This window comes from Molothrus ater, chromosome 4 (assembly GCF_012460135.2).
Source record: "Molothrus ater isolate BHLD 08-10-18 breed brown headed cowbird chromosome 4, BPBGC_Mater_1.1, whole genome shotgun sequence".
NCBI classification, from domain to species: Eukaryota; Metazoa; Chordata; class Aves; order Passeriformes; family Icteridae; genus Molothrus; species Molothrus ater.
In genome coordinates this window covers 45,073,847-45,100,405 of record NC_050481.2, presented here as the reverse complement: position 1 = coordinate 45,100,405, position 26,559 = coordinate 45,073,847, and the positions used below count along the sequence as shown (strand labels likewise).

Genomic DNA, 26,559 nt, shown 5'->3' with positions numbered 1-26,559 from the left:
GTACCCGGCAACCACAGGTCTGTTGCTAGACTTCTTTGTAGCATTTTAATAAAATGAGATGAAATCTTAACTTTCCAGCATTAGATATGAGAGAAACATACACATTTTCCTCACTTTATTAGTAGTAATTCATTTTATTTTCAAATATCTTCATGTATTTATTAAATATATTTTTAAAATCTGGAGGATTGTGATGATAGTTTGGGTGATCTCTGTATTCTGTTCCTTTTATATGAGATGCAAACAACACCTTGAATTGGTAGTTTGGCTGCTCAAGTCTTTGCAGCCAATAGGTTAATACTGAAACTTCTGAAGAAATTGTGAGGGAAGATGTTTTAGAGAAATAACTACTTTTCAAAAATATTTCTAACTATTGAACAGATGTTTTTACAGATTAAGAAACATAAACTTTAGTACTTGATTTGTCTTCTCATTCTATGTCTAAATTCAGAAGGACATACTGATGTAAAATTCTTCTTCCCTCAGATGTACTTGGGAAAATCAAAATTATTATTTGGATTCAGACACAGTAATGCTGATCCAGACACCTTTAGATTTGCTTACTAATAAAAAGTTAACTAATCAGTCAATTGAGAAAATCCCAGCTCTCTGATCCTTAAACTGTATTTTCCAGAAAATGATGCAAGTATGACTACAGTACACCAGTATTTTTTATCATTTCTATTTTCTATCATAGAATGTAGATGTTGAAAGTTAATCTGTCTTCAACATTTTACATATTTTATGCAATTTTAGAAATGGTTGGCATAAGATATATTAAGTACTGGCTTGTAAACTTTGAAAGTAAGATTTATATATGAAAGAAAAAAGTATGAATTTTTCAGAGTAATCCGGCAATTTGTATTGTGTAAGAGACAGTGATGACCATGATTCAAAAAAATCAGAATATAATGAGAAAACTAACTGCCAAGGCAAATACTTATTTTTAAAGGAATATCTAAATATGTTTAAAACTTTTTTGTTGCAGTTATCCTGTTTTAATTTACTTAAAATTTAAGGACATGCTTCTGCATGAATGCTTTTATTCTACAGAATAAAAATTTTTTTTCCATTAATTTATCCTATATTTTTCCTTCCCTAAAGGACAGATGCTGTAACCAGCAGTCTTTTGCAGGTGTCCTGTTTTTGTTGACTGTGACAAGAGCACCTTTGGAGGTGTGTTTACAATGAGTGCAAATGCAGAGCGGAGGTTTGTTAATCTCAGGAAACGTCTGAATCAGCTGGGCTATCGGCACCCACTGGGAGTGGACAGCTTACCTTTGGTGGAAAAGCTTTTCAGGTATTCAAAGGGGATGCATTTAAAAAATAGTAATCATACAGTAGGTATTGTTTGATTTTTGACAGGTTAAAAAGAAGGTTTAATATGAGGATTGTTTTCTAGCAGTGTTATTTTAGAGCTAACATTAAGTTCTAGTGTCTGATGAAGTCAAATGGGTTTGCTTAAATTATGGGAACACCTTAAGATTTAATTTAATTCAGTAGAATTGCTTCTAAGGATCTATGGCATAGGAAAATTCAACTTTTCTAACCTAATAAGAGAGCCAAGAATAGTTGCTATTGATATTTGCTTAAAAGGACACTCTCGTAACTGGTTGTATAAAAAATAATCCCTATTGCCTGTCCTGTGACTTAAAATAAAACATTCACATCGTCATTTATTATGACCTCATTTGGAGAATTTTAAATTTGTTGTCTCTGCCCTTTTTACAAGACACATAACAGAAAAAAAGGCAAAAATTTTCAGATTTCCTTCTTATTAGATCTGCTAATTTTTGGCTTTGACATTATTAAGAACACAGTAATTTCCATAGTAATCCAGTTACATTTGACCAAACACAGAAATGTAGCAGTTCTGATTCTGTTGCTCTCTAGTATGTAATACAGATGGAAGAACATAGGTAAGCAAATATGGAGTCATCTGTCTTCAACATTAAGTCTCATTCATGTGTCTACAGGTAGATTTACTCTCTCCATCACTAGCTTTGATACTTATCAGATGTAAACTCCTGATATGCCTTGTAACTATTTTGTTTTCTTTTTTTTTTTTGTCCTGTTCTTTCCTATTTACTGTTTCTTTTAAACAGTAAAGACACTTCCTGTCTTTCAGTTTTTCTTATATGACATGAATGTTTTGTTGCCTTTGTTTGAACTCATTTGTTCCCCCTCTTGGGGAAAGGGTTTTGTTTCTCAGGTCATAATAAACATTTGCATCTGCAGTGTGAAAGCTGATAGCATTGCTAACACATCTGATGCTCCTCTATCCTAGTGACTTAGTTCATACAACCTGAGAGCTTGCGCAAAGCAAAGTTTTCTTCTGGGAAAACAGAGAAAGAGTGCAGCAATTATGATACTATTTTGGAACCTTATAAAACAGAGAATGCTAGACTTACGAGGGAAAATAATGATCTACACCTGGAAATATTAAAACTGAAAGAGAAGTCTGATCGCCATGTTAAAGGTAATGTACAAAAGAAGATTTCATTTTTTTAATCCTTCCATGCCAAAATAAAATTGTGGCTAAGTCCTTCATCTGCACATTCTTTTATCTATGCTTTTAAGTGGGTGTGAGTGGTCATGGAGTTTGGTGCCTTTAATGAATTAAGTTCATGCTCAGACATTTCTCTTTTGCAGTCATAAAACTTTGGAAGTTCTGCAGATTTTTTTTTCAATAAAATATGAGACTGTTAGAAGTCTAATGTATACTTCTGTACCTTGAAATGGTGTTTTTTAATTGAAAATTAAATACTGCTGTTAAATGGGCCTTTGTTCCACAGTGGGTGTTTATTTGTAAAACAGTATAAATATATATTTTTGTGTGTATTTGTAAAAGTATGCACATATGTATGTGTGTTTGATAATTTTATGCTATGGAAAAAGAATATTGGATTTTCTTTATGCTTATTTTGCTACTACTAGGAAAAATAGTGAATTAGAGAGATAATACTGCTTTTCTCTCCCTTGAAGATTTGAAAGCTTGCTTAAGGAGGGTTGAACACGAAACAACTGACTTGAAATTTTTGAATAACCAGTATATGCATAAAATTAAAGTGCTGGAAAAGGAGACCAAAGCCAAGACTGAAAAAATTCAGGAGCTTCAGGAGAAGAATTTGCAAGCAGTGGTGCAAACACCTGGTGCGTGTGAATAATCACAGATATTTCAACTTTTTTCTGGGCTTTTTTGGATCTTCAGAACATAATATCTTTTCCTCTCGTAGGAGAAGTTACTGTAGTGAAATATCCAGTAGAGTAACATCACCCTTTGAAACTCTGGGCTCTGAATTCTGTCATTTCTCTGTCTGAAGTTTCATTAGGTCATCACTTATGTAAGGGACAAATTTGAATGCAAACTTAGATTCAACTGGAGACTTTTAAGTTAAAATGTGACTAGAAAGCACTGTTAATCAATAGCTATTTCTTTTATTGCTGCACCTAATGAAGAGACATAATGTTTGTCACTTGCATATTTTTGACAGATAATTGATGTGTAAGTGACCAACTCAGATTTTTGGAACCAAGATCTAAACATAGCAAGACACAAAATATGTCTACAAGTATTCCAATCCTCTATAAACTTACAATATTTAAAGGGTCTTTTGATAACTTTAAATGTTCTACATGTTTCTTTCAGGTTAATGTCTTTCTCCAGGGTTTCCTTTTTCTTAATTTTTTGAAGCTAAGGAATATAGATTATTTTGTGAAATTTTGAGACTGTCTTTTTTTTTCCAAGTCATTGAATTATATATACATTTTTGGCATTTGAGAAAAATCAACAGATAGCTAAGAAAAATTCAATTTCCTCTTTATTTTTGCATACCTTTTCGCACTTCATGTCCTTTGCTTCAAAGATGACACGTTAGGCTTTTGTCTATCCTTCTGCATACTTGCCCCTTGGTCACCAGTCTTCTAGGATTTTTCTATACTACATCATCCAATATTGCATGTTCTTATTTAACCATATGATGAAGAGGAGATGTTCTATCTGGAAAAAATACTTTTTTCCAGATGAAAAAAGTGTTTTGCTTTTTTCTAAATATGTTATCATTCAAGCTAATAGCATACTCTGCTTCATAAGCAGTAGTATATGATATTCACTGAAATGAACACAGAGTAGAAAGAATAAAAATACTAAGCAATGCAAAGGTTAGTTTGGTCATAAAATAGTTCTTAAATGTGAAAACCAAATGCCTTTTGTGATGTTTTGATTTAGCTGTTTTAGTAAGCTGAATCACTAACAGCTTCAACAAATTTGAACTATAGAGTATTTGGGATCTTAAACAGTAGGGAAAATTACTTATAAAAGCTTTGTGTGTTTCCTTATTATAATAGTGAATTTTGGCAAAACAGGTACTAACCTGCAAGAACGGTGTTGCCTAGAATATGTGAATTTTATCAGCTTATTGCAGGAGGATTAAAATGGTGAAACGTGCTAATTCAGAAGCAGCGGAATAAATAAGAAAATTACTTTTGTATTAAAGAATACTATTTTAAATACTATTTGTATTAAAGAATACTATATTAAAGAGAATTTGTATTAAAGAAGGCAACTTTAACTTGCTTTAACTCCAAGTAAAGTGTCTCTGGTTTGGGCTTTTAGGTGGCAGGAGGAAGAGCATTCCCTTCAGGCGGCAGCGCATGCAGATAGACCAGCTTGTGCCCCCATCAGGTGTCAGTGCCTACCCAGTGCCTCAGCCAGAGGACCCTTACATTGCAGACCTGCTCCAGGTGGCTGATAATCGGTGAGCCAGAGAGCTTTTTAGCTCTGAAGTGTAGGAGTGTCTTTGAGTCTCACCAATGGTTAGTTAAATTAATCTCCCCCACTTGAGTCTGTCACTGGTGGCAGTAGTTGGTAGATGGTCTCCCTGTCTTTATCTTGACCTGTGAGCTTTTTCTTTTCTCCACCATCCTGTTGAGGAAAGGAAGTAAGAGAGCATCTGTGTGGGGGACTGGCAGCCAGATACAGTCAACCTGCTACAATATCTCAAACAACAGCTTCTGCATTAATATTTTGCATGAGCCAAACTATTTCTCTGTGAAATATTTGGGTTTGGGAGCAAAGATAAAATGCTTGAATTGTGTGCATACAATTCTTCCACGAATTCACATAAAAAATATAGTGCTATGTTTCAGAATTCAAGAACTGCAGTCAGAAGTAACAGAGCTACAGGAAAAACTGGAGACATCTGAAAGTGGAATGAAAAATTATAGCAAACAGGTATGTTTATATCATCAGTAGTAGTGGCATTGTTGTTTTATTATTAATACTAATATTCTTATTATTATTTGGGTGTCACAGCCATGGTAATGGCCTTGGTGTCTTAAAAACCTTCTTGGGAATGCATTGTAGGGCTTGTGAAATATAATTATTCTAACTTGACTGTGTCGAGCATTTTTCCTCCTCTGCCTTTGGAGACAGCAAGGATAACAAATTCTTGCCCAGTGGTTTTGCTGATAAATTTTGACTTTTGAAATTACATTAAATAATCTAAACTTGACAATCAGAAGTAGAACCTGTCTGCATTTTTTTAGTGTGTAAGTGTTAACTTGTCCAAAATAGCAATTTGATCTACATATATCTTAGGATAGTTTTTTCACTGCTTGGACTGGTTATATTTTTTAAATTTTTATGAACAACAGATTCTATGTTTTAATGAGAGTGGATTGATAAGATAGGTACAATCTTTAAGTAAAGGAATTACATCAAATGTTCATATGTTATGTCTTTCAAAATCTAGGGGTTTGTGGACACTGTCGTCTTTCTTTTTTCTTCACATCTTGGTTTTCCTCTTCCAATATTTCCTTTTCTCCAGTGACTGGAATAGTCACTGAGTTAGCTTACTTAGAAGTTTTTTCCCTAACTTTAAGTGCTAGTCTCGATTAAGTTGTAGCATTCGTTAACTTCACTTTAAATCAAAATTGTTTGGTTTTCTTCAAGAATGTAATCTAGTAGGAACTGTTTCAGTTTTTCCTTACAAATTGTGTTTGATTAGTTTATTTCACTTTCAAGGATACAACTTTTTTCAGAAGAGCCAAAAATCTAGAAAACAACAACAACAAAAAAATACAAGATAGAAATTGCATTTTTAGTTGTGTACCTTTTTACATTATTATGTGTGTGTTTATTTAAATGAAGGGTCTATTAATGGTGTGTAAGGATACTGGAGCTTTTTTTTTGTCCCTCAAAGGTTGAGATGAGAGACAAAGAAATCGAGCGCTTGATGCTGGCATTGGATGGAGGGCGGTCTCATGAGGTTCTTTCTCTGGAATCGAGAACTAAAAGTAATGAGAAGCTGATTTCCCACTTGAATATACAGGTAATTCATTTATTACAGTTGTTTAGTCAAACCTAACAATATAGCAATCTGAAAAAAACCCACAAAACTTGTAGCTCTTCAAAAAACCACTATAGATATAAAATCAATCGATGGAACTTGCATTTCTTTTTTTGATGGCAGTGTTTCTTGACTAAAGAAATTTCATTTCCTGTTTTAAAAGTCTGTCAGAAAGGTTTTGTTAAAGAATTCAGTGAACTCACATCTGTACATAGTATGTTAATCTGAAAATATTCAGCAAATTTTTGTATGACACACCGTTTTCAGCAAGTTTGAAAATCCCTTGATTTAGTTAGAAAGTTATTGCATACATGCTGTTTATGCTTTAGAAAGTAACAATGTTATATGTAATTATGGTAAGGGGCAACACTGTAGATATTCTCATGAGAGAGTGGGGAATCTTCCTCATGGATTTCAAATGGTTCCCACTTTGACTCCAACACAAACTTGTGAGGAAAGGATAAGCTTAGGATAAAGGTGTTTGTGTTTACTGTGTGTATTAGCATGCATTCAGTAGTGGTCTCTGAATGAGAATTTAAAGCTGGGCTAGAGTACAAATCACATAAAGCCCATCTCTGGATCTGTACCATCAATTTTCAGGTTTTTCTCACATGAGTTAGATGTTTTGTGTACTGATTGTGCATGATGTACAGTGGCACACTGAAGAGTTTATTAGCTTTGGTTCAGTGCTGCAAAAATATGGAATGAGCTATGACTTGGAAGGAGGACAGCTGTTCTCAGTGGTCCTGAATTAGTAAATCATGATGAATACAAATTGATTGTACAGAGAGTGAGCCCAGAGCTGCATGAAGCTGGTTTTGCACCATCAAGACTATTTCTCAGGCTTGGTCCCAATATACCACTTTTATTTGGCAAGAAATGTATGGTTTTCTTTAGATAGCAGTATTCATGACTGTGAGAGAGCTCATAACATTGTGTTTCTTTTTCAGGTTGATAAACATTAAGGTCTAAAAATAAAAAATCTTGGTATTTTTAACATGATACCACGTTTTTACTTTGGATATAGAGATACTGTATTTCAGAAGGTTGGGAGGAACTTTTGCAACCTAACTTAAGAATGCATATTAGTATTTTAATGAAAAAGAATGCATATTAATATTTTAATGAAAAATGTCTTTCAGGTTGATTATCTTCAGAAAAAAAACAAAGAACTCGAAAATCACATTCAAGATCTCTTGGACACTAAACAAAATGTAACTAGTGAGGTAGTGGATTTAAGCAATAAAAATCAAGAACTGTGTCAAGAACTGAATGAAATAGATCACTTGGCACAGCAGTTGGAAAGACACAAAGAAATAGTGCTTGAGACTGCAGATAAGGAAATAGGAGAAGCAAAGGTAATCACTAATGTGTCACAGAGTGATGGATCTGCTGCATTTTACTTGGTTTTATATTTTCTAATTGCAATGAAAGGCTTATTGGCGTGTGAAAGGAAGATGAAAAGGATCTTTTTTCCAGTTTTCTTAATATTTCATGGAATTTCTCACTTAAAGTGGATTAATCACAACTATTTTGTACCTTTACTGTATTAGGTTGAGATGATTTTAGTTAAGGGACAATCTGTCTTTTTTATTAGCTTAGTGTGAAATAAAATGCTGAAGTACTTAAAACTATTGCTAGGTAATGCATATTTGCAACAGCAGTACATATATTTGGAGGGGTTTTTCCTATGAAGAGTCATGCAGTGATTCATTTAATTGTTGTGCTCCAAAACAGCGTGGGAGTTTATACCATAACTTTTTTGTGCTTTCACTCTGTAGGAGCTTTACCACTTTATTACAAGGAACTAACTATACTTCATTTCTTACCAAAATAGTCTGCTTCCTTATTTTTTTGTAACAAAGGGATTTTTGTCATTTTGAATCATTTTGAATAACTCTTAACATATAGGTTAATTTTGGTTGATAGAAAGAAATTGAAAGAAGAGTCAATGAAATACAGGATCTACAAGAAACAATAACAAGGCTTAAATCAGTAAGTAAAAATATTTTCAGTTCTTGTTTGTACCCTTTTTATCATGCTGTCATCCACATAATTGTTTCATTTATTATAAAAGAAATCAATTTAACAATTAGCAAGAAAACTTCTTTAGTACCCTGAACCTTTGATGTAAAAATTACTAATTAATAAATGAAAGAGCTAGAGAAGTTACATCATATTGTTGAAAAAATAAACTGAAAGAAATCTCTCTAGACAGTATGGTTGACTATGTCCTTATTGTACATTTCCTTATTTCTGCTGTCTGAAGTCATAATTTCCTGGTGACATAATCACTTTTACCACTAATGAGTTATAACATCCTCGAGGATTTTCATTGTTTTGAAACTGCTTTGTCTCTTAATTGGAATGTGAAAAATTATCCAATACTTGGCTCACTCAGAAACAAAGCATAGGGCCCAGATGGAAAACATCACTATTATCAATTCTTTGAAGACCAAACTCTTTCTAGCATATATGGCAACTTGTGTATTAGCTGAGTACAATGTTTTGTTTTAGTCTATCTAGGGAGCTTGCAAATACAAAAATACTTAATTTTCAGGACATCAGATTATAGGAAAGGTGTGCCAAATAGCATTTGATTGGCTTCAGAGTTGCAGTGACTGAGATGCTGTATTGTAATGCACTTTAACACCAACACTGTTACCAAATGCACTTAAAATTATTTCTTGCTTTAGTAGTTAAATTTTTTCCCATGTTTGTATCCCACTATCCTACTGGTTGGTTTGCTTTTCTTGTTACTGCTTGCAAACCATGTAAAAAGTAATGCTTACTAAGACTTAATAAAATAAATACAATGATGGCCTGCCACAAATATTAAAGCATAAAAGATCCAGGTCAACCAGAAGTAAACAGTGTTGTATATTAAAAGTTTATCAAAATGTTTCTTTTTCCCCCAAATGTCTCTATTGGTACTTCTAATTTTTATAATAATGCTTGTTACTTCAGGAGTTGTGCTCGTGTCATAAGGAGAATGAGAGACTGAAAGAAGAACTCATTGGGAAAAAAGATGAAAAAGGGCATCTTGAGCTGTTGTTAAACCAGCTTCAACAAGAGAAGCAAAGGCTGACAGAAAAAACAGAGAATTTAGAAAGAAAAGGTAAATCATCAAATGTAGATTATTGGAAACTACCTTTCTGTAATTTTTGAAATAGAATACCTTCCTAGTTAACATACAGTTAATAGTACTAAAAGACCTTTAAGACATATATAAATTAAAAGAAGACTGTAGGTCTCCAGTCATAGTTGAAGTGAAAATTCTTGTCATAGAAAGATGTTTTCATTCTGTATGTGAGAACTGAAAGTTGAGCTTTTTAGTGTGATCCCTATCCTCATCCTTATCCTAATTCTGTAGCAGTTTCATGCAAAGTAATTTCCAAAACTCTTCAGGCTTCATTTCTTGAGAGATTTATCCATCTAGGTTTTGAAAACCTCCAGGGATGAAGATTCCACACAATCTCTAATGTTCTTCAGTTGTCAGAGTAAAATATTTTTCCCTGTATTACAATTGTTTGTAATTGCTTGTAGCAATTAATTGCCACTGTTCCTTATTTACCTACATAGTAAATAGAAACTGGCTCCATGTTATCTGTAAGTCCCTTGTCAGTGCCACTGTCAGTCTGCCCTTGGCTCTCCAGCACTTCTCCAGGCTGAATAAACTCAGTTCCCTCAGCTATTCCCCATAGAGCAAGCATTCTACTGCCTGACCAGCTTGCAGGGCTTGCCTTGGATTTAGTTTATCTACATCTTTCTTGCTGTAGAAGGGGCAAACCTTAAAACAGTATTTTAAGTGCAATCTCCTGGGTGCTAAATAAAGGGGAATAATCACGTCCCTCTGTCGATAGAGCTCAGGGTGCTCTGAGGCCTCTGATGGTTTTATGCTACTCACTTCTGTTTAGCCTTCTTTAGCCTTTAGAACTCTTACATCCTGTTTAGCAGCATTGCTGCCTACATGGTTGGTAGGCAAATTAATCCATCCTAAATGCCAGGGTCTTTGAGGAAATTCATGACTTCCCTATAGAGTTGCTTTTCTTTCTTCTTTCTTTTTTTTCCTTCCAGAACGAGAACTTGTCCTAGAAATTGAAAGAATGAGATTGGACTTCGGTATTGCCCTAGGAGACAAATCTCCATCACGTCTGGATGCATTTGTAAAGACCTTAGAAGATGACAGGGACTACTATAAGCGAGAATTAGACTATCTTCAGAAAATGGTTAAACTGAGGCCTAGCCCAAGCCGCAGGACTGCAGAGAAGGTAAAGTTCTTGCTGTCAAGATAAGTGAAAAAAATACTGTAGAAACAATTGAGAAGCCATCAAATATATTTTCAAATTCAGTGTCATTAAATGACTGTAGTAGTTTTCTAAATTACATTCTTGATGCAAAAAATCAACTGAGAGAAACTCCAATGAACTTGCCTTTTTCTTTCCTTGTCACATTTTACAGTAACACTGATTACTTATTGATCAGTTTATTGAAATGAATAGAACTAGATAATAATCAGAAAAAGGCTGAAATCTTATGGCTAGCTCCTTTGCTTTTTCTTTTTAACAGATGGTTCTTGATGTTTAGATTACACCACCAGTGCCAGGCTTTTTCTTGTGATTAAAATTATTTTGAATATATTTTTTATGTATTGCTAATAGGAAGAGTTCTTTTCTGGTATTAATTTTTCAGACATTTTAATTAGCAAATTTTAACATAAATTTATTGATTACTTTTCAGAGTGAAGAGCTTAAATCAATCACCAGAGAAAGAGATGAGCTGCGGTCTGTGTTAGACAGATTTGAAAAGCATATGATAGAAATTCAGTCCAATGTCAAATTATTGACTGCAGAAAGAGACAGATTAAAAGTTCTTTATGAGCAGGTAAGAAGAAAATGTTTATAGTTAACATTGAAATAACCAATTAATATTTCTTGTACTGTTGGTTATTTAAAATGAAAAACCTAGTAGAACACAACCAAGGCTAATAAAATACATACCTGTTTTTATTACATGTTAATAAATTATGTATTCTGGTTAGTTTATTAACTTGAAAGCTATTAAAGGTTATTGTACTCTTATGTTTAAATTATAAACATAAGGAAAAATCAGTAGAATGCATGAGAAGGTTGTGTAAAGATACAGCAAGGGAGCAAGAAAGGAGTAGTTAACTGATAAGAGAACAGTGAAGTTAGGCTATACTTGGGACAGTAAAAGAAAATAAGGATGATTATTTTGACAGTGTAAGTTGTCATGCCACTGAGTGATTTAGGGACTATATTTTAGTTATCTAAGGAAAAATAAGATTATTCTGTAATTACAGCATTGTGTTAGTGTGTACACTATATTGCAGTCCATGTATGCTAACAAACTATATTCTTTTAAAGTCTCAGAGTGAATTGAACAGGATGAGAAGAGAAGCAAAACACAGTTTTGTTTCTCAAAGTCACATAGAAGAAGAAAGAGACATTGCACTGACTGACTTTAGAATGCTAATGGCAGAAAAAGAAAGTCTTGGAGAAAAATTAAAGGTGAGCTTTTATAGCTTCATTGCTTACACTGAAGTGGCATATAGGGAAGGGTTATACAATAGTGCTGTGTTTGTGTTTGACTGTCTATCAGTCCTCCTTTTCAGTCCAATAACAAACTCACTTAAGAGCTCAATGAATTTATATGATTACAAAATATCTATTATTATCATTGTTACTGTTGTTATTATGAATTACAAGTTTTCCTGTAAACAGTCCCAAGCAGGAGTAGAGGAACATGCTTTAAAGTATTTAAGGGCAAACATGTCATCACCTTGTGTGGGAGACCTAGATATGGAGGCCCAGCCACAGCATACTTCTTGCATATGCACTACTTTGATGATGGTTGAGTGTCATTGCAGTGGAATAAATCATGCACTTCACTCACAAGAGAGAAACAACAATGTATTTTATTCACTTCAGGCAGTGAGTTTCAAAAATTCAATGGTAGATGCAATGGTGGTTTAACAAGATTTGATGGTAAGGTACATTTGAGTATTTGCTGCATAGAGGCCAAGGTCAGACAAAACTGTCAGGGAGACCTTCCCATTGAGTCATGAGGTTCAGAAGGGTCTTCTTGCCTTCCAGACTCCTCAGAGGGGTGGCTGGGTCCATTCTTGGTGAATAGTTTCTGTCTCAAGGATTATAACAATCGTTTATGTCACTAAGCTAACATTTCAACATTTCAGTGCTCTCATCCCAACTCATTAGCTGAGTATGAGATGCAATAGGGATTCTTTCCCCCTTAACAAGTATCCTTCAGAAGCTCCCCAGCTCAAAGGGAATGGTGTGCAGCCTGCTGCCATGCAGGAGAGCTCAATGGGCTGTGGGCCATGCTTTGTTCATTGATTTTGATGATTGACTTCTATTTGCATTCCAGCACTATTTCAGTAGCCACATGCTCAACTAGCCCTCAGCTGCTGCCAGGCAAGACTCACAGCCCTTAGCTATGTGCTGTTAGCTCTCATCCCACAGTCTTCCTTAACCTGGATGCACCTAGTGCTTAACCAAAAAAAAAATTAGAGGGGGTTGGGTGGAGCACACTGTCACAGTCACCTATGGTTCTTATCCTACAAACTGGGGATTATATGGACTTTTTCATTTTTGCTGATCTTTAGTTACTGTTGCATTTTTTAGCAGAGTATATTTTAAATGGCACATAACTGAACCATGAAACAGAAATTCATTGCAATCCAAGTTTCAGTATTTTTGACCTTTAAAAAATGTTTGTTAATGCAGTGATTTTCCTGTTGCTATGATCTTGACATGCAACCCAGTAATGTGGTGGAATCACCAGCCCTGCAAATGTTCAAAAAGCATGTGGATAAGGCACACAGGGACATGGTTTAGTGTTGAGCATGGCAGGGCTGGGTTAATAGTTGGACTTAATGTCTTAGAGGTCTTTTCCAACTTAAATGATTCTATGGTTCTATGACCATGTGATGTCTGGTATTACTGTGCATTAATGGTTGTAGTCAAGAGCCTATGATTTCAGGGGATTTGTTTTCTTGCCTTCTTTTTGAAAATCATTTTAATGTCCTGGACTTATTCCAGGACAACATATGTCACTAGTGATTGTATGATGAATGCTTCCACAGTTTGATTTAACTACCACAAAAATAAAGACCTGTTGTATATCTGAATGCAGTGGCAGTAAATCTGCCCTCTTTGCTTAAAGCATGTGCATGCAGTATTAGAGATGTGTTTCCAGCTCCATCCTTTCTTCTAATAGGTGACTACCAATGTTTTATATGTGTGCCACTTTGAAAGACCTTTACAAAACACTAATCTAAGGCATTTCTAGGAAGTGTGAGAGTTTGTTTCAGTTATGCACAGAAGTCAGGGAACAGATAAGTAATCTTTAAAGGTTTCTTCATAGATATAGGGAAAGGCCAGTTATCTTTGTAGTGTGCCTTGCATGTTGTAATGAATAATATTAGAATAAATTTATTTAAAATGTCTTAGGGCACTAAGTTATACATGCATGCAACCTCAGTAAACTCTACAACAACTCACAAATATTAATTTGGTTAGGACCAAATATAAATATACTATTTAAAAAAATCTAAACCAAGAATCAAACCCAAAATCAGTGATGTTATATTAAACTACAGTAATGAATTTTCAGCTAATGTTCTGTAGTTTTACAGAGAGAGCTTTGCATTTGGTCATTCACCTAAGAATGTAAAGCAATATATTCTGAAACATAAAGCTTAAATTTCTCTGATTAAATCTAAAAATGTCTGTCTTGTTACATGTAATTTTATATTTCTCAGATGCATCAAGAAGCAGCGTACCATGAAAAATCAAAGCTGCAGCATGATATTTCAGAATTGGAGAATAATATTCAAGGAGTAAGTGCTTTTTTAGGAAGTAAGCTTTTATTATTTCTAAAATAGGATAGACTGTTCCAGAAATTATTTTTATATCTGTTTTCAACTTAAATTTATTTAAAAGCTAAGTTGTGATAGCTTTCTGCAATAATAACCTTTGGGTATTTATTTTAAATTGCAGCTTCAGATTGAAAAGGGTGAACTAAGGACTACAGTCTCTATCCTGAAAGAAAGAATAAGCTATTTGGAAAATGAATTAAATCTGAAGTCAAGTAAACTTGCCCAGACTTCTGATGATTCTTCTCAATTTAAAGCTGAGATTTGCTCACTTCAGTAAGTCTGATACAAAATGTGGTGATCTTTTACAGATGCTAGAATAATTCTGTTTATTCTATGACTGTATAGCAGAGTTGAGTTCCTGGGAAAGACTATAATTATAAATATTTTAAAAATCACTTGGTACAGCTTGTATGTTAAAGAAAAGTAGGTGTGAGTAAGGAAAGTGCTGTGGTAGCTTTTCACAGCAAGCTTCTCCTGGACTTACTTGATGACCAAATATACTGATAATCCTTATGGCTCATTCTAGAATTGTTTCTCCAATAACCAAATTTTCTGCTTATGAATGTAGCAGAACTGAAAGTTTCTAAAGGGATCCCCAAACTCTGTTAAAAAGAAGACAGATGCCTTTGCAAACTGCAGCAGTAGGACCTCCAATTTTGAGAATGATCCATAGACACAGTCTGTGGGGATTTGACCAGCTTGCTTAGAACTGGAGGATTCAAGTATCCTCATGTATTTGTAAGGCCTATTTAAACTTGCAGGATCATTGTGCTTTTTTAAACTTGATTTAGTAAAGAGCTCCCATCAGGTGTCTAAATGTCATAGAACAAGAAAAAGGCTTAGAGAGTGAAAACAGTATTGAACAGAGGTGGAAATGAGAGCTGTTGATGTAAAAGATCACTACAGGATGGGTAATGCTGTAGATGACATTTTTTGGATATTTTATAAGGGAAACCAGGGTCTGTGGGGTATCCCTTGTTCCCCATCTGAGCAGTACCACACAGCACCTGGGGGATTACTGGGAAGAACTGAAGCTGAGCAGCAGGCCTTGCAGTTCATCTAATGCTCCCAGTTGACAAAGAGGACAATAATACATATGAAAAAGTCCTATTAGGTCCCTATAATTTCAGTGTAAAGCAGTGATATTGCAAAAAGAAGACAATGAGGAGTAGGGCTACATTTATTTTAGCATTTGATTTTATTTTGTGTGTAGTGGAAATGCTGTGTTTGCCCCTTTGCCCTTTTTTTTCCTCTCTCAGATTTCACTTCAAAGTGGATGAAAGCAATCTTTATAGAGACATTCTGTATTCTGCATTAGTGAGGTCTTTTAATAATGAAAAGCTTCTCTAGCTTTTGTGGGATCCCACTTGACAGGGATTTTTTCTTTACCTGTTTCATAAATAATCCATTTTGTTACTTTGGAATTTTGGTGGTTTTTTTTTTTTTCCTAAGTCACTTTGATATTTCTTTCCAAGAAAAACAACTGTGTAGGTAGATGGTTTCAAATATCTTTCAAGCTCTTTATTTTTTAAAAGTAGGATCAGAACTGTAGCTGTCAATTGGTTGTTTCTTAAAATGTGGTGGGGCTGATAATCACTGCTATGAGCTCCATATCAAAACCTTTATAAAGCAAGAGTCAAAAGATACAAGTAGCATTATGAAGAGTAACAGCAATAAGAGGAGGTAAATGTTTGTGGCTAAGGTGGTTGCTCCACCAAGGTTCCATTTCTCCATTTTGCATTGATGTTGAGGTGGACTTGAAGCAGGAGTCCAAGTGGTGTTGGCCTCAGCAATCCTCTCTCTCAAGAGAGAGGATGGTTAGTATGGCACAACCCCTTGCTGCTGGTTGGTGATACAGCCCCGTCAGGAGGTTATGCTGGAGCTGTTCCAGCACTTGAAGCAGCTTAACAGCAGAAGCTGAAGACCCAGAATAAATTCCAAGCTTCTTTCAACTGTATACTCATTTTTCAGGCTCTTAAATGACCAACAGCAGAAGTCTGTTGAAGATTTACAGCACAGATTGTCCCTCAAAAAGGATGAACTACTGGCAGCTCAAGATGAAATTATAAAGCTGAAAGAGATAATAGGTAATCTATAACTATTTTTGTGCTTATTTCCTGTTTTTAAAATAGAAAGCACTTACTCTTTTGTTTTTAGATAGGTTAAACCAGAGGAGCACTTCACAGGAAGAAGCAGTCAGTGTGCTGAGAAGTACCATTAGTGTTTTGGACAAAGAAAAGGACAGTCTTCAAGAAACTGTAGATGAAAAAACAGAAAGAATTGCATGCTTAGATGACAACTTAGCTAACAGGGTATGTCCAGTAAAAGTACTATTTTGCATTCCACCTGGGGGTTTTTAAAGCAGTTATGTTTTAGGAGCAGTTATGTTTGCCTTGATGACAAAGTCTGTGCAGATCACATAAACACTGTGCTTGGACCCAGTGCAGAGACATGTGCCAACTCAATAGAACTTTAATTATGAATGTTACTGTATTCCCTAAATACTCCAAGAAAATAAAGAAGCATTTGTTTGCATTTTGCATGTGGAGATATTTATGATATCTATGATTTATGATATTTATGAGATATAAAGTACTAGCCTGAGATGACAAAATCTATAGCTGACTTCCATCCTTCCATCTATTTCAGTGACAAGACAATCCTTTCTCAGTAAAGAAAATAAAATTGGAAATTATTTATTGGTGCAGAACTAAGATAAAGATTTACATTAAAAGTTCTTTAATGAAGTGTCCTCTTATATTGCAACATAATAATACCTAATACAGCTTTTAATTATTTTTCATAGGAAAAAACAATTGCTCATTTACGTTTAACTGTCTCTGAGCTGGAGTCCTCAACAGAGTAAGTAAAGAGTAGGATGCCTTCTTTGGAGGTTTTGTTTTAGGCAGTAGTTTCAAAGTGAAAGTAGATGGCTATTTTAGTTATTTTGATGAAATTAAGCTATTCCATTTGAGTCAAGTAGAGGAGTGCGCTGTGTTGATAAAGATGTACTCAACTTTGGAAGGCACTTCCTCTGCAATTATATTGCAGGCTGCTAAGAAACTGTTGCAACAATCATTAACAATTGCTTGTCTGTATTAATTTCCCTAAACTGGTAAGGTTTCCTAACTCTTGGTCAAGAAGTAGTTTTCTAGCACTCCACTAGGTATTAGATTGACCCAGGTAAGATTCAGAGCTGAATTCTTAATGATTGGCAATCTAATTCGTCGAGCTTAAGTACAGTCTTAAAATGTGTTTACGTACTTTTTAGCTGGGCTTCCTGTGATCTTTCATTCTTTCCTCTTTTTAAGTGTGACTTTTTAAACTATAGCATCTTAAAAGCAAAAATTTAAACACCAATATTTAAATATTTGAAGACCAATGTAACTGAATATTTGCTACATTGATGCATGGTCTCTATGTGTCAAAAAAAGATAATGCAAAAGTTCACCTAAGTTTATGGATATTTTTATTTCTAATTTTTTGTTTATTCTTTTCATTACTCTTTTGATAATTGCCCTTCAAGTGTAAATTATTTGTCTTCTTCTTTATGGCTTATAAAATATGCAATTACCATAATCACTACCAAACACAAATAAACCTAAGTATCTAAAATTGCTCTTTCTCTAATAAGATACATCTTACCAGATACATCTTCAAAACTGAAGATTAAATCCATCTTATTTCTGCATATTGACGTTTTCCATACTTAGTTTACATTATATTTAGACTCAGTTTGTCATCATTCAGAGAGCAAGAATTTTATCTGATTATTTTCAGCAGTGTGTGGTATAGTAGAAGAAGGGACAGCTTTAATAATGTTTTCACTTGATAGCCAGATGCAGGACAGGCTGAGCAACAGAGACCGTGAGATTGCCAGCTTGCATCGCCAGCTCGATACATCCCAGCTAGAGCTTGCAGAAATGGGAAGAGTGAAGGAAATGGCTCTGAAGGAAAACAGGCGACTGCAAGATGACCTGGCTACAATGGCCAGAGAAAACCAGGTATGAAGACAGTATGTGATACTGATGTATTAAATCATTTATTGCTTGCTTGCATCAAAACTGCTACATCCTCACTTTTGATTGAGGTGTTTAATTATTGGTATTTCTTGAGCCCTGGGATGTTGAAAATCACTGGGCAGAAATTGTAAAAGCAATACTTCAGATACCTAAGAGTAGTCAATGCAGTGAGGGAGAAGTGGGCAAGCTTGCAGTTGGTAACCCTTCCTCAGATTAAAAAAGAAATCTAAATAAAATAAATATAGAACTTTATAATATAATGAAATTATGTTAATTGGTTATATCACTTGCAATTGGTATTTAATTGGTAAAGATTGGGTGTTATTATCTGTGGAAGTGATTATTGAGAGAGGGAAAGAAACTCCAAAAGCAGACATCAGATTATCAGGTGAAAGTGAGAGAGAGAGGAAGGGGATTGATGGCACATCTGAATTTGTTCTGGTGCAGTGATTCGTTCATTTCATCCATCTAGTTTCCATGGAGCATTGGATTTATTGAGTGAGGTATGCCATATTTTAGATTAGGGTGTTTTGGAAATTAGGGTAGGAAGAATAATGAGTTGGTTTCATGCAGCAGCTTGTTATTGCTGACCAAAAGCCTCCCAACTCCAAGTGCATGACATGGACAATATATAACCAAAATGTTCAGTGTTTTATAGGGTAAGTTCAGTGTTTTATTGGGCTGAGCATTAGAAAGTCTTTGTAGAGGGCATGTGAGAGTTGTCTTAAGAGTGAATCTAGAATTTTGTTGCAATTCATTACATACAACTTGTATAGCAAATAAGCTCCTTGTGAGGTTCAAATACCTTTTAAAATTTTCATCCTGAGATACAAATGTTTGTTTGAATTCACTGTAAGTGCCAACACTAAAAACAATCAGGACATTGTTAATGAAACCATTTATTTCAATCCCCCTCAGTCACCCCAGCTGAGTCTGATGCCACAAAGGATAATATAGCAACATGTTTCAAGGAAGTGATGTAGGTGTGATGAACCTTGAATAGTTCAAGGTTCATCACACCTACATCACATCTTCAAGTGATGAACCTTGAATAGTTCTTGCAAAACCTATAGTGCAATATGTAAATATGTGGATGTATTATTGAAATCAGACCTACTCTTTACAGGTGCCTAATAAGATGAAATATTGAATATTATAATGTGATGATGAAAGTTTTCCCAGTATTTGGAGAGACTATCACAGAGACAGGCAGACTGATTTTAGCATATGTTAAATAAGGCATACAGTAAAAAGGCTAATGAATAGTAATATACCACAAAAAGAAGAAAGGGAAGAAAAAAGGCAGCAGCTTTTATTTGCCCACATTTGATCATTAAGGTAGAAAAAGATACAGTTTTGGCTCTCTGGGTTAGAGGATACACAAGGAGAAGAGAGCTGAAGCTGAGAGGGACAGAATTAGCAGTTCAAATATCTCAAATAAATTCTATGATGCATTTTTGATGTTTAAATATGATCTTAGTAGTGCATTTAGTTATTTTGTCTTGCAATTCTACTTTAAAATAAGTGTTGTTTTGTTAGAAAGTTGGCTTTACTCAGGCATACTGAGTCTTAAAGCTATAAAAATTCCAGCTCCCAAACATCAATGTTTCAGATTTTCCAAAGATCAGTGGGGTGTGTCATCAGGGAATCTGCATGTTTTATGAACTGGTGGGAAAGTCATTGTTTATTGTGATGATTCTTTCCTGGAAACTCTTTGGTGTATCTAAGGTAACAGGGGATATTTCTGAACCCTACAAATCCCAAAGAGCTCTGTAAGTAGAATAGAAAAAAAATCTAGGGCATATGCAATTACTTTGATTTAATCTGAGTATTATATAGTAATTAATTTACTGCAAAGCACAATTTTGCCTTTATGCAATCTCTCTAGGCTATCAGTACCGAGCTTGAAGATGCAATACGTGAAAAAGAAGAAATGAAAACCAGGGTTCATAGTTATATAACTGAAGTCTCCAGATTTGAGAACTTGATAGCTTCAAAGGTAAAAATATAATCTATAGGCAGTCATTACCACATTCAGTAAGACAAAGTAAGAATTGCATGGTTTGGGTGCTGTTCTCCCTGCCTGTCCCATTTCCTTCTTTTGTATTTCCTTATTTTCTCTTCAGTGTTTAAAGCTACTAGTGGGGGATTCATGTAACACCTTGTCAGACCTAAAGCACTGATTAATTCTAGCACATCACAATTTCATGGAACATGTTTCAGTTGGCCATAATGCTGGAGATTCAAACATGTCATGTTTGAATGTTATTTTGCTTTTTGGGTTTTGACCAGGCAATTAGTAAAATAACAGGTACTGTTTCATGATTGTAGGCAGCAAGCAGCTTATACAATGATTTTAATTATTTTGCCCTTTTGGAAAAGAAAAAAAAAATTATCTGTTCTGCATAAAATTGTAAAATAGTACTATTAAAATAGTGCTCTGGTTAAATGTCCTTTATCCTGATGCTTGGTTTCAAAAGCATGATATACATGAGTTAAAACTTAAGATCATTTAAAACAAGTAGGATTTGGGTCAAGACAACATGAACTGGCAGATTTATAATGTGACTTTAAATTGGGAAGTATTAAGTTTTGATTTGACTTCAACTTGCATGTCTAAATGAATGCATGTAAATTCAACCACTTTTTAGAAGTAGAAACTGAAGCATGGATAAAAAGTTAAGGTAATTAGTAGGTTAGCTTAGAACTATCAATCTAAAATATTTGAAGTTTATTTTTTAAGAATTTTACAATATATCATGTGTTCAAAATACTTCAGCTACAGATGGGGCTACATCTTTGGCAAATGATGTTGAATAATCTAGTTACTCAAGTTGGGTACCAGGAAGCTATGGAATACACAGCAAGCAACCAATTATGAATGCTTGATTTCAGGGATTTTTCTAGTATTATATCTGGGTAATGCCTGTGGAGACAAGGATTTACTTTTCTGCACAGCGTTCACTTGCTAAGTCTCAGGTTTCTATTTCCTAATGCTCCCCCTGATCCTGTCTGCACTTCCAAGTTCTGCAGGATACACAGAAGGGATTTCAGAAACAGTTGCCTTTCTCATTAGATTTATACTGATTATAAACCTGCATATCCCACTGCACATTATGTGAGCAGGGAATGGAGGTAAATAAGAAAAATTTATCCCCACCTTATAATCCATACTTGGCCAAAGTGAAATTCACAAGCAACATTTGTTCTATCACTGCACAAATGGTGAGCACCAAAGCTTGCATTTTTGTACCTCTGTGATAGACTCCTTAGGTGTATATACTCTAGTAGATTACCAGTGTTTCAGGCACTGCTGTAATACAAATATTAATAACAGTAAAGTAACTAAAAGAGCTGAAAATGGAATTTCTTGGAAAGGGCAGCATGCAGTGTATCTCAGTAATGTGACCCTTGACAATGCAGAGAGATCCAAAATAACCTCTCTCCTGGGAGCCTTAAAAGTCATTAGCAACTCCTAAGTGTAACTCCATTTTAATAAAACTAAGTGTCATAACTGTATTTATTTGCTATTTGGACTTGGAAAAGGGATGATGAATTTTAATAGTTGCTGGATAGTGGGATTAAGAAGATGAAGGAAGTTCTGCTTTCTAGGGGGAAAAAAGGAAGAGATATTGTAAGGAAAAGGCATGAAATGAACTCAGACAACTTGAGGGCATGTTGATCATTGCAGAGCAATTTACTCTTTCATTAGGAAAAAGAAAACCAAGAATTGTTAGAGAAGTTCCGGATGCTCCATACACAAGCTGAAGGCTGGGAAATGAAGGCTCACCAAGCTGAAGGAGAAAGCAGCTCCATACGACTGGAACTCCTTTCAGTAGATACAGATCGGAGACATCTTCGAGAGAGAGTAGAGTTTCTGGAAAAAGAGATTCAAGGGGTAATAACTTCTGCAATGAAATTCCATCTAGGACACTGGGATACATCCAAGTGCTTTTTTAATAAAGTCAATGTATGGTTTTAACACCTTAATGGGAAATAATTTCTATACGTGAATATTTCAAATATGAATGCTGGAGTTTTTGAAACAGTAACTGATTAGTTGCTCTTAGTTTAGATGTGCTTTGCTTTGCTTCACCCCTGCTTGCCCAAAATTAAAATCATGGCATATATTTTCATAGTTTTAGATCTCTTCTGTTGGGTTATCACTGTTACTATGACATTGTAAGAAACTTTTCTTTAGTTGCTTCAGAACATTTGCATATAGCTTTATGAGTATTTTGCAAGCTTAGTTCTTATGTTTCTTTGAAGCCTTGAATGAAGTATTTGAAGCATTGATGGCTGAAGTCAAGGTAAAAATCTGGTAGACATCCAAATTCAGAATCAGAATTCCATAATACTGAATCCTAGACCACTATCATAGAACATTATGAGGTTTATATTTTAGAAGCAATGAGAGAAGTTCTAAAGAAGTTCTAGAGCATAATTGTGGTGGATTGACTACATTTTGTCCCATACTTTTAATTAGCTAGAAAGAGTTAGAGACTATATTGTAAGCTGAGTTAAAAAACAGGTTGTATGTTTGGGGTTTAAGCTTTTTAATTCTTGTTCCACTCTTTTATAGTACTCAAGTTGGTGATTAAAAATTGCAGAGATGGTTTATTAGTTGCCTTTAGCTATGTTTTAGGGAGAGGGAAGGAATACTAAGTTAATTTTATAGGGAAAATAAAGTGTTAAAAAAAACAGGTTATTCAACAGGAAAATCTTAAATTTAACACTGAAAATGTATCCATATTTGGTTTTGTTTAGCATATTGTTGCACATCAAGTATATGAATCTCAGATCTCCTCCATAACCAAAAATATGTCCAGATTGGAAGAGGATCTTAAACGTGAAAATCAGGATAAGGCTTCTGTGTTGGCAGACCTCACTTCTGTGAGAGAGCTCTGTGTGAAACTTGAGGCTAGCAAAGAACTTTTAGCTCGACAGCTGACGTCCAAAAGCATGGATTATGAAAGGGTAAGCAGCAAAGGCAAATTTAATTTGCTGTAACAAAGTAACTTCCTTTGCTTTTAATAGGTTTTGGAGAAAATAATTGCTTCTTAGAGCAAGGTAAGTTAATTTACATCATTCGTTTTGTGTTTTTATAAAAATTATAAATTTTGCAGTATACAGATCCGTAGCTGTGGGTGTTGTATAAAAAGAGGGAGTTTCTTTGATTCATTATCACTACCAAATGTTGCAGGTGTAGTTTTAAGTTGTACCACAGACAGATTATATATATATTTCTTTTTGGGTTTTTAATTTACTCAAAGTTTATATAAAGCAAATAGTGCACTTCTTATTTAAATAGTAAAGACCCTACCCTAATGGCTTCTTTTCAATTAGGAAATTTAGATACATCTGGAATTCACTGAATATTTTGAAGTAGTTTAAAAAATTCTAAAATATTCATATTTTCTGAGCCTTTTTCTTTACAGCTGATTTTGTCTTCATTTAGTGGCTTGGTCAGCCTTTCTGTGACTGTAATATTCAAGACCTTGAGAACAGTAAAATTTGTTTATATTCACAGAACTGAAGAGGAAAACAAGTATTCCTACATTTTCAGCAAAAGCCAAGAGGCTAATTATGAGCTGACCTAGTCAAATAGAATGAAGTATAGTAAATACTATTTTTGTACTTCTGTAAAATTCTACTGTTTAAAGCCAATTCATGTTCAAGGTACTCAATAATGCAGCTCCCAGTAAAACATTTGATAGATGTACAGCTTGAATAGTTTTAAATTAAGTATAGTTTAAAAGAATTGTAGGCTTTACATTATTTTGTGCGTTCAGTTTCCTATTATTTTTTATGAAACTTCTGTTCATTTCAGTTTTTGTAACAACTCTTCACATAATAAAATTCTCTGTCTTTGTAAATTAGTGTACTAATAACCTATAAAATTTGTGCCTTAGGTTCTAGGAGAATTAGAAGATACAAAATCAGAAGGAGAGTTGCTGAAAAAGCAGCTATCCAGTGAGAGACTTACAGTTCAGAATCTTGAAACATTATTGGCTACTAGTAGAGACAAAGAATTTCAGAATCAATTAATGTCCCAAGACAAAGATACCGAAATTCAGTTACTGAAAGACAAGCTGACCCTGGCTGAGAGCAAACTGTAAGTTTTAACAAATGTTTGTGTGTGTTATGTGGTTTGCAAAAGCATATTTCAATATGACAATACTTATTCACAAAATCTGGGTGTTTAGTATGGCTGAGCAAATTTTTGCAGGAATGTCTTTTGGCTTTTTATGGCATCATTTACTTAAAGTTTCTTTACAGGTCTTTCATATTGCTTTCAATTAATCAGGACTTTGGTAGACATCAGTTTAGTGCAAGCAGTAAACTCAAACAGGAGTTCCAAAGGAAACATCCTCTACACAAAATTTCAACATGTGTTTAGTGTTCACAAAAAAACCCCAAGTATATTAAATTCATGGTAAATGTGAATTGCTTATCTACTGAAGATGCCTGTTGTCCTTGCTTTGATTACATAAATCATTATTACATAATGATACATACATTTTCACGTATATAATAAATAGTGAAGTCATAGTGCTTTTAAAAAAGCAAAAGTACTTTTGCTGCTGTTGATATTAACTGTTGTGGAAAAAGTCCTTTGAAATACAAACAGAACTAAACCTGACACCTCCACTAAATGTGACCAGCAACAACTTCTGCTGTGGATCTGCCTAAAGAAGCAATAACTGTTAGCAACACTTGTATATAAGAAAGACTGATCTCTTTGGAGCAATGAAGTTAAGAGAGGAGGTACTTTGTGTGTGTGAAATTTTCCTAAGGATACATCAGCAGGAACTAGTGGTAGCTCTGCATTAAATAGCAAGAAGGAGGAGTAGCAGCCAAGTGCAGATGGTGATGAAGAGTAAAGTCAAAGCAGGATTTCAGATGTAGAAATCCACCCATTTAGTAAACACTAATGTAGGAAGAGAAAGGAAATGTGGAAGTTAATGGAACAGGCAATACTCCTCATGAGATGTGGCATATAGCCCACTTAAACTGTCTGGAACTTGGTGACACAGATATGGAAGAAATATGCTTTTGGTTGATTTATGTAGAGGCTACAACTTGTGATAGCTTATGATGGTCCACCTCAAGTAGCAATGTTCTCAGTGAATCTGGAGATGATGACATTGTTATTGCCCCTGTGCAAGTAATTGCTTCATGTTTTAGTATTGTTGATTTTTGTTTACTTGGGGAAAAAATGTTAATTCCATACAACAAACATAAGCTATTAGAATGTCCTGATTACAGAGTTTATTGTGAAAATTAGAAAAAACACAAACCAACAAAATCCCAAAAACCAACCAAACAAAAAGAAATTAAAAGGAAAGAAGGAGTTTTTAAATGAAATTGAATTTTTAAATGAAATTGAATCCAGTTACTTTGTGTACAAACATTATAAAACTTTAAGTACATAGTAATTTTTTTCACTATTTTTTTCTTTTGCACACATTGTAGGGTTCATTTGTTTTTTGTAAATGTTAATACTTGCAGTGTTAATAGGGTGAGATATTTGCAGGAAGAAGGAAAATGTTCTCTTGGAGGAAGAGTGGTGGTGTTGAATTTTTTTCCACTGCTTATCTCAAAGGTTCTGCATGTCACTAGGCAAGTGTTCAGGTGTGAGAACTAGTTGAGTATGTCTTATTTTCTACTATTTGGCTTGTGGTAGTTGTAGTCTAAAGAGCAGGAACTTTAAATGCCACAGCTGTGACTGACGTATGTGACAATTAGGTTTGTGTCTTGCAAAATACAGAAATTCATTTGACTTGGCAGAATTTCAGCTCTAACTGACAAGAATCATGTGCCAATATTTTTGAACATTATTTAATGTTTTAGCTTTATAGTACCTGTTCCTCTGCTTTATTTAGAAAATGGCACTACTACAACCTCTGACTTTAGAAGGATTCTCAGAATTAAGTTTGACTTGTGAAGTTCTCCAGTGCTGAAATTATGAGTTGTGTAAAGAATAAGTGGTTGTTACTTTGAGTACTGCATGGGTGATAGTACAGTAAATGAAGTCTTGGTGCTCTAGAGTGATTATAGAATTAAATAAACAAAGATTATGGAATAGCTAAACTATTTCTTGAGAGCTATATGTATCTACTGTGAAAGAGACAGATGTCATCTGAAAATCGTGTATCATCACGTAAACTTACATGATGATTACCGTGCATAAAGGGTTCAAAATATTTCTAAATTTTGGTGTGATTTACTTAATGCTCTTAATATTGTTTAAATGTCATTGACA

The 26,559-nt window shown here is 34.4% G+C and overlaps 1 protein-coding gene across 1 annotated transcript in view; it reads left to right on the top strand.

Annotated features, from left to right (window-relative positions):
* CEP135 (centrosomal protein 135) overlaps nt 1-26,559 on the top strand; it is a 30,660-nt gene continuing 4,101 nt past the window's right edge. The window contains 24 exon segments of the mRNA XM_054514747.1: nt 1-17; nt 1,110-1,300; nt 2,288-2,306; nt 2,308-2,479; nt 2,986-3,153; nt 4,616-4,757; nt 5,149-5,233; nt 6,204-6,332; nt 7,493-7,708; nt 8,280-8,345; nt 9,318-9,468; nt 10,428-10,621; nt 11,091-11,234; nt 11,738-11,881; nt 14,155-14,232; nt 14,393-14,544; nt 16,243-16,358; nt 16,429-16,583; nt 17,078-17,133; nt 18,107-18,275; nt 20,182-20,292; nt 22,006-22,191; nt 23,061-23,270; nt 24,206-24,408. Of these exon segments, the coding sequence (XP_054370722.1) occupies nt 1,188-1,300; nt 2,288-2,306; nt 2,308-2,479; nt 2,986-3,153; nt 4,616-4,757; nt 5,149-5,233; nt 6,204-6,332; nt 7,493-7,708; nt 8,280-8,345; nt 9,318-9,468; nt 10,428-10,621; nt 11,091-11,234; nt 11,738-11,881; nt 14,155-14,232; nt 14,393-14,544; nt 16,243-16,358; nt 16,429-16,583; nt 17,078-17,133; nt 18,107-18,275; nt 20,182-20,292; nt 22,006-22,191; nt 23,061-23,270; nt 24,206-24,408 (3,179 nt within the window). The 5' untranslated portion in view covers nt 1-17; nt 1,110-1,187.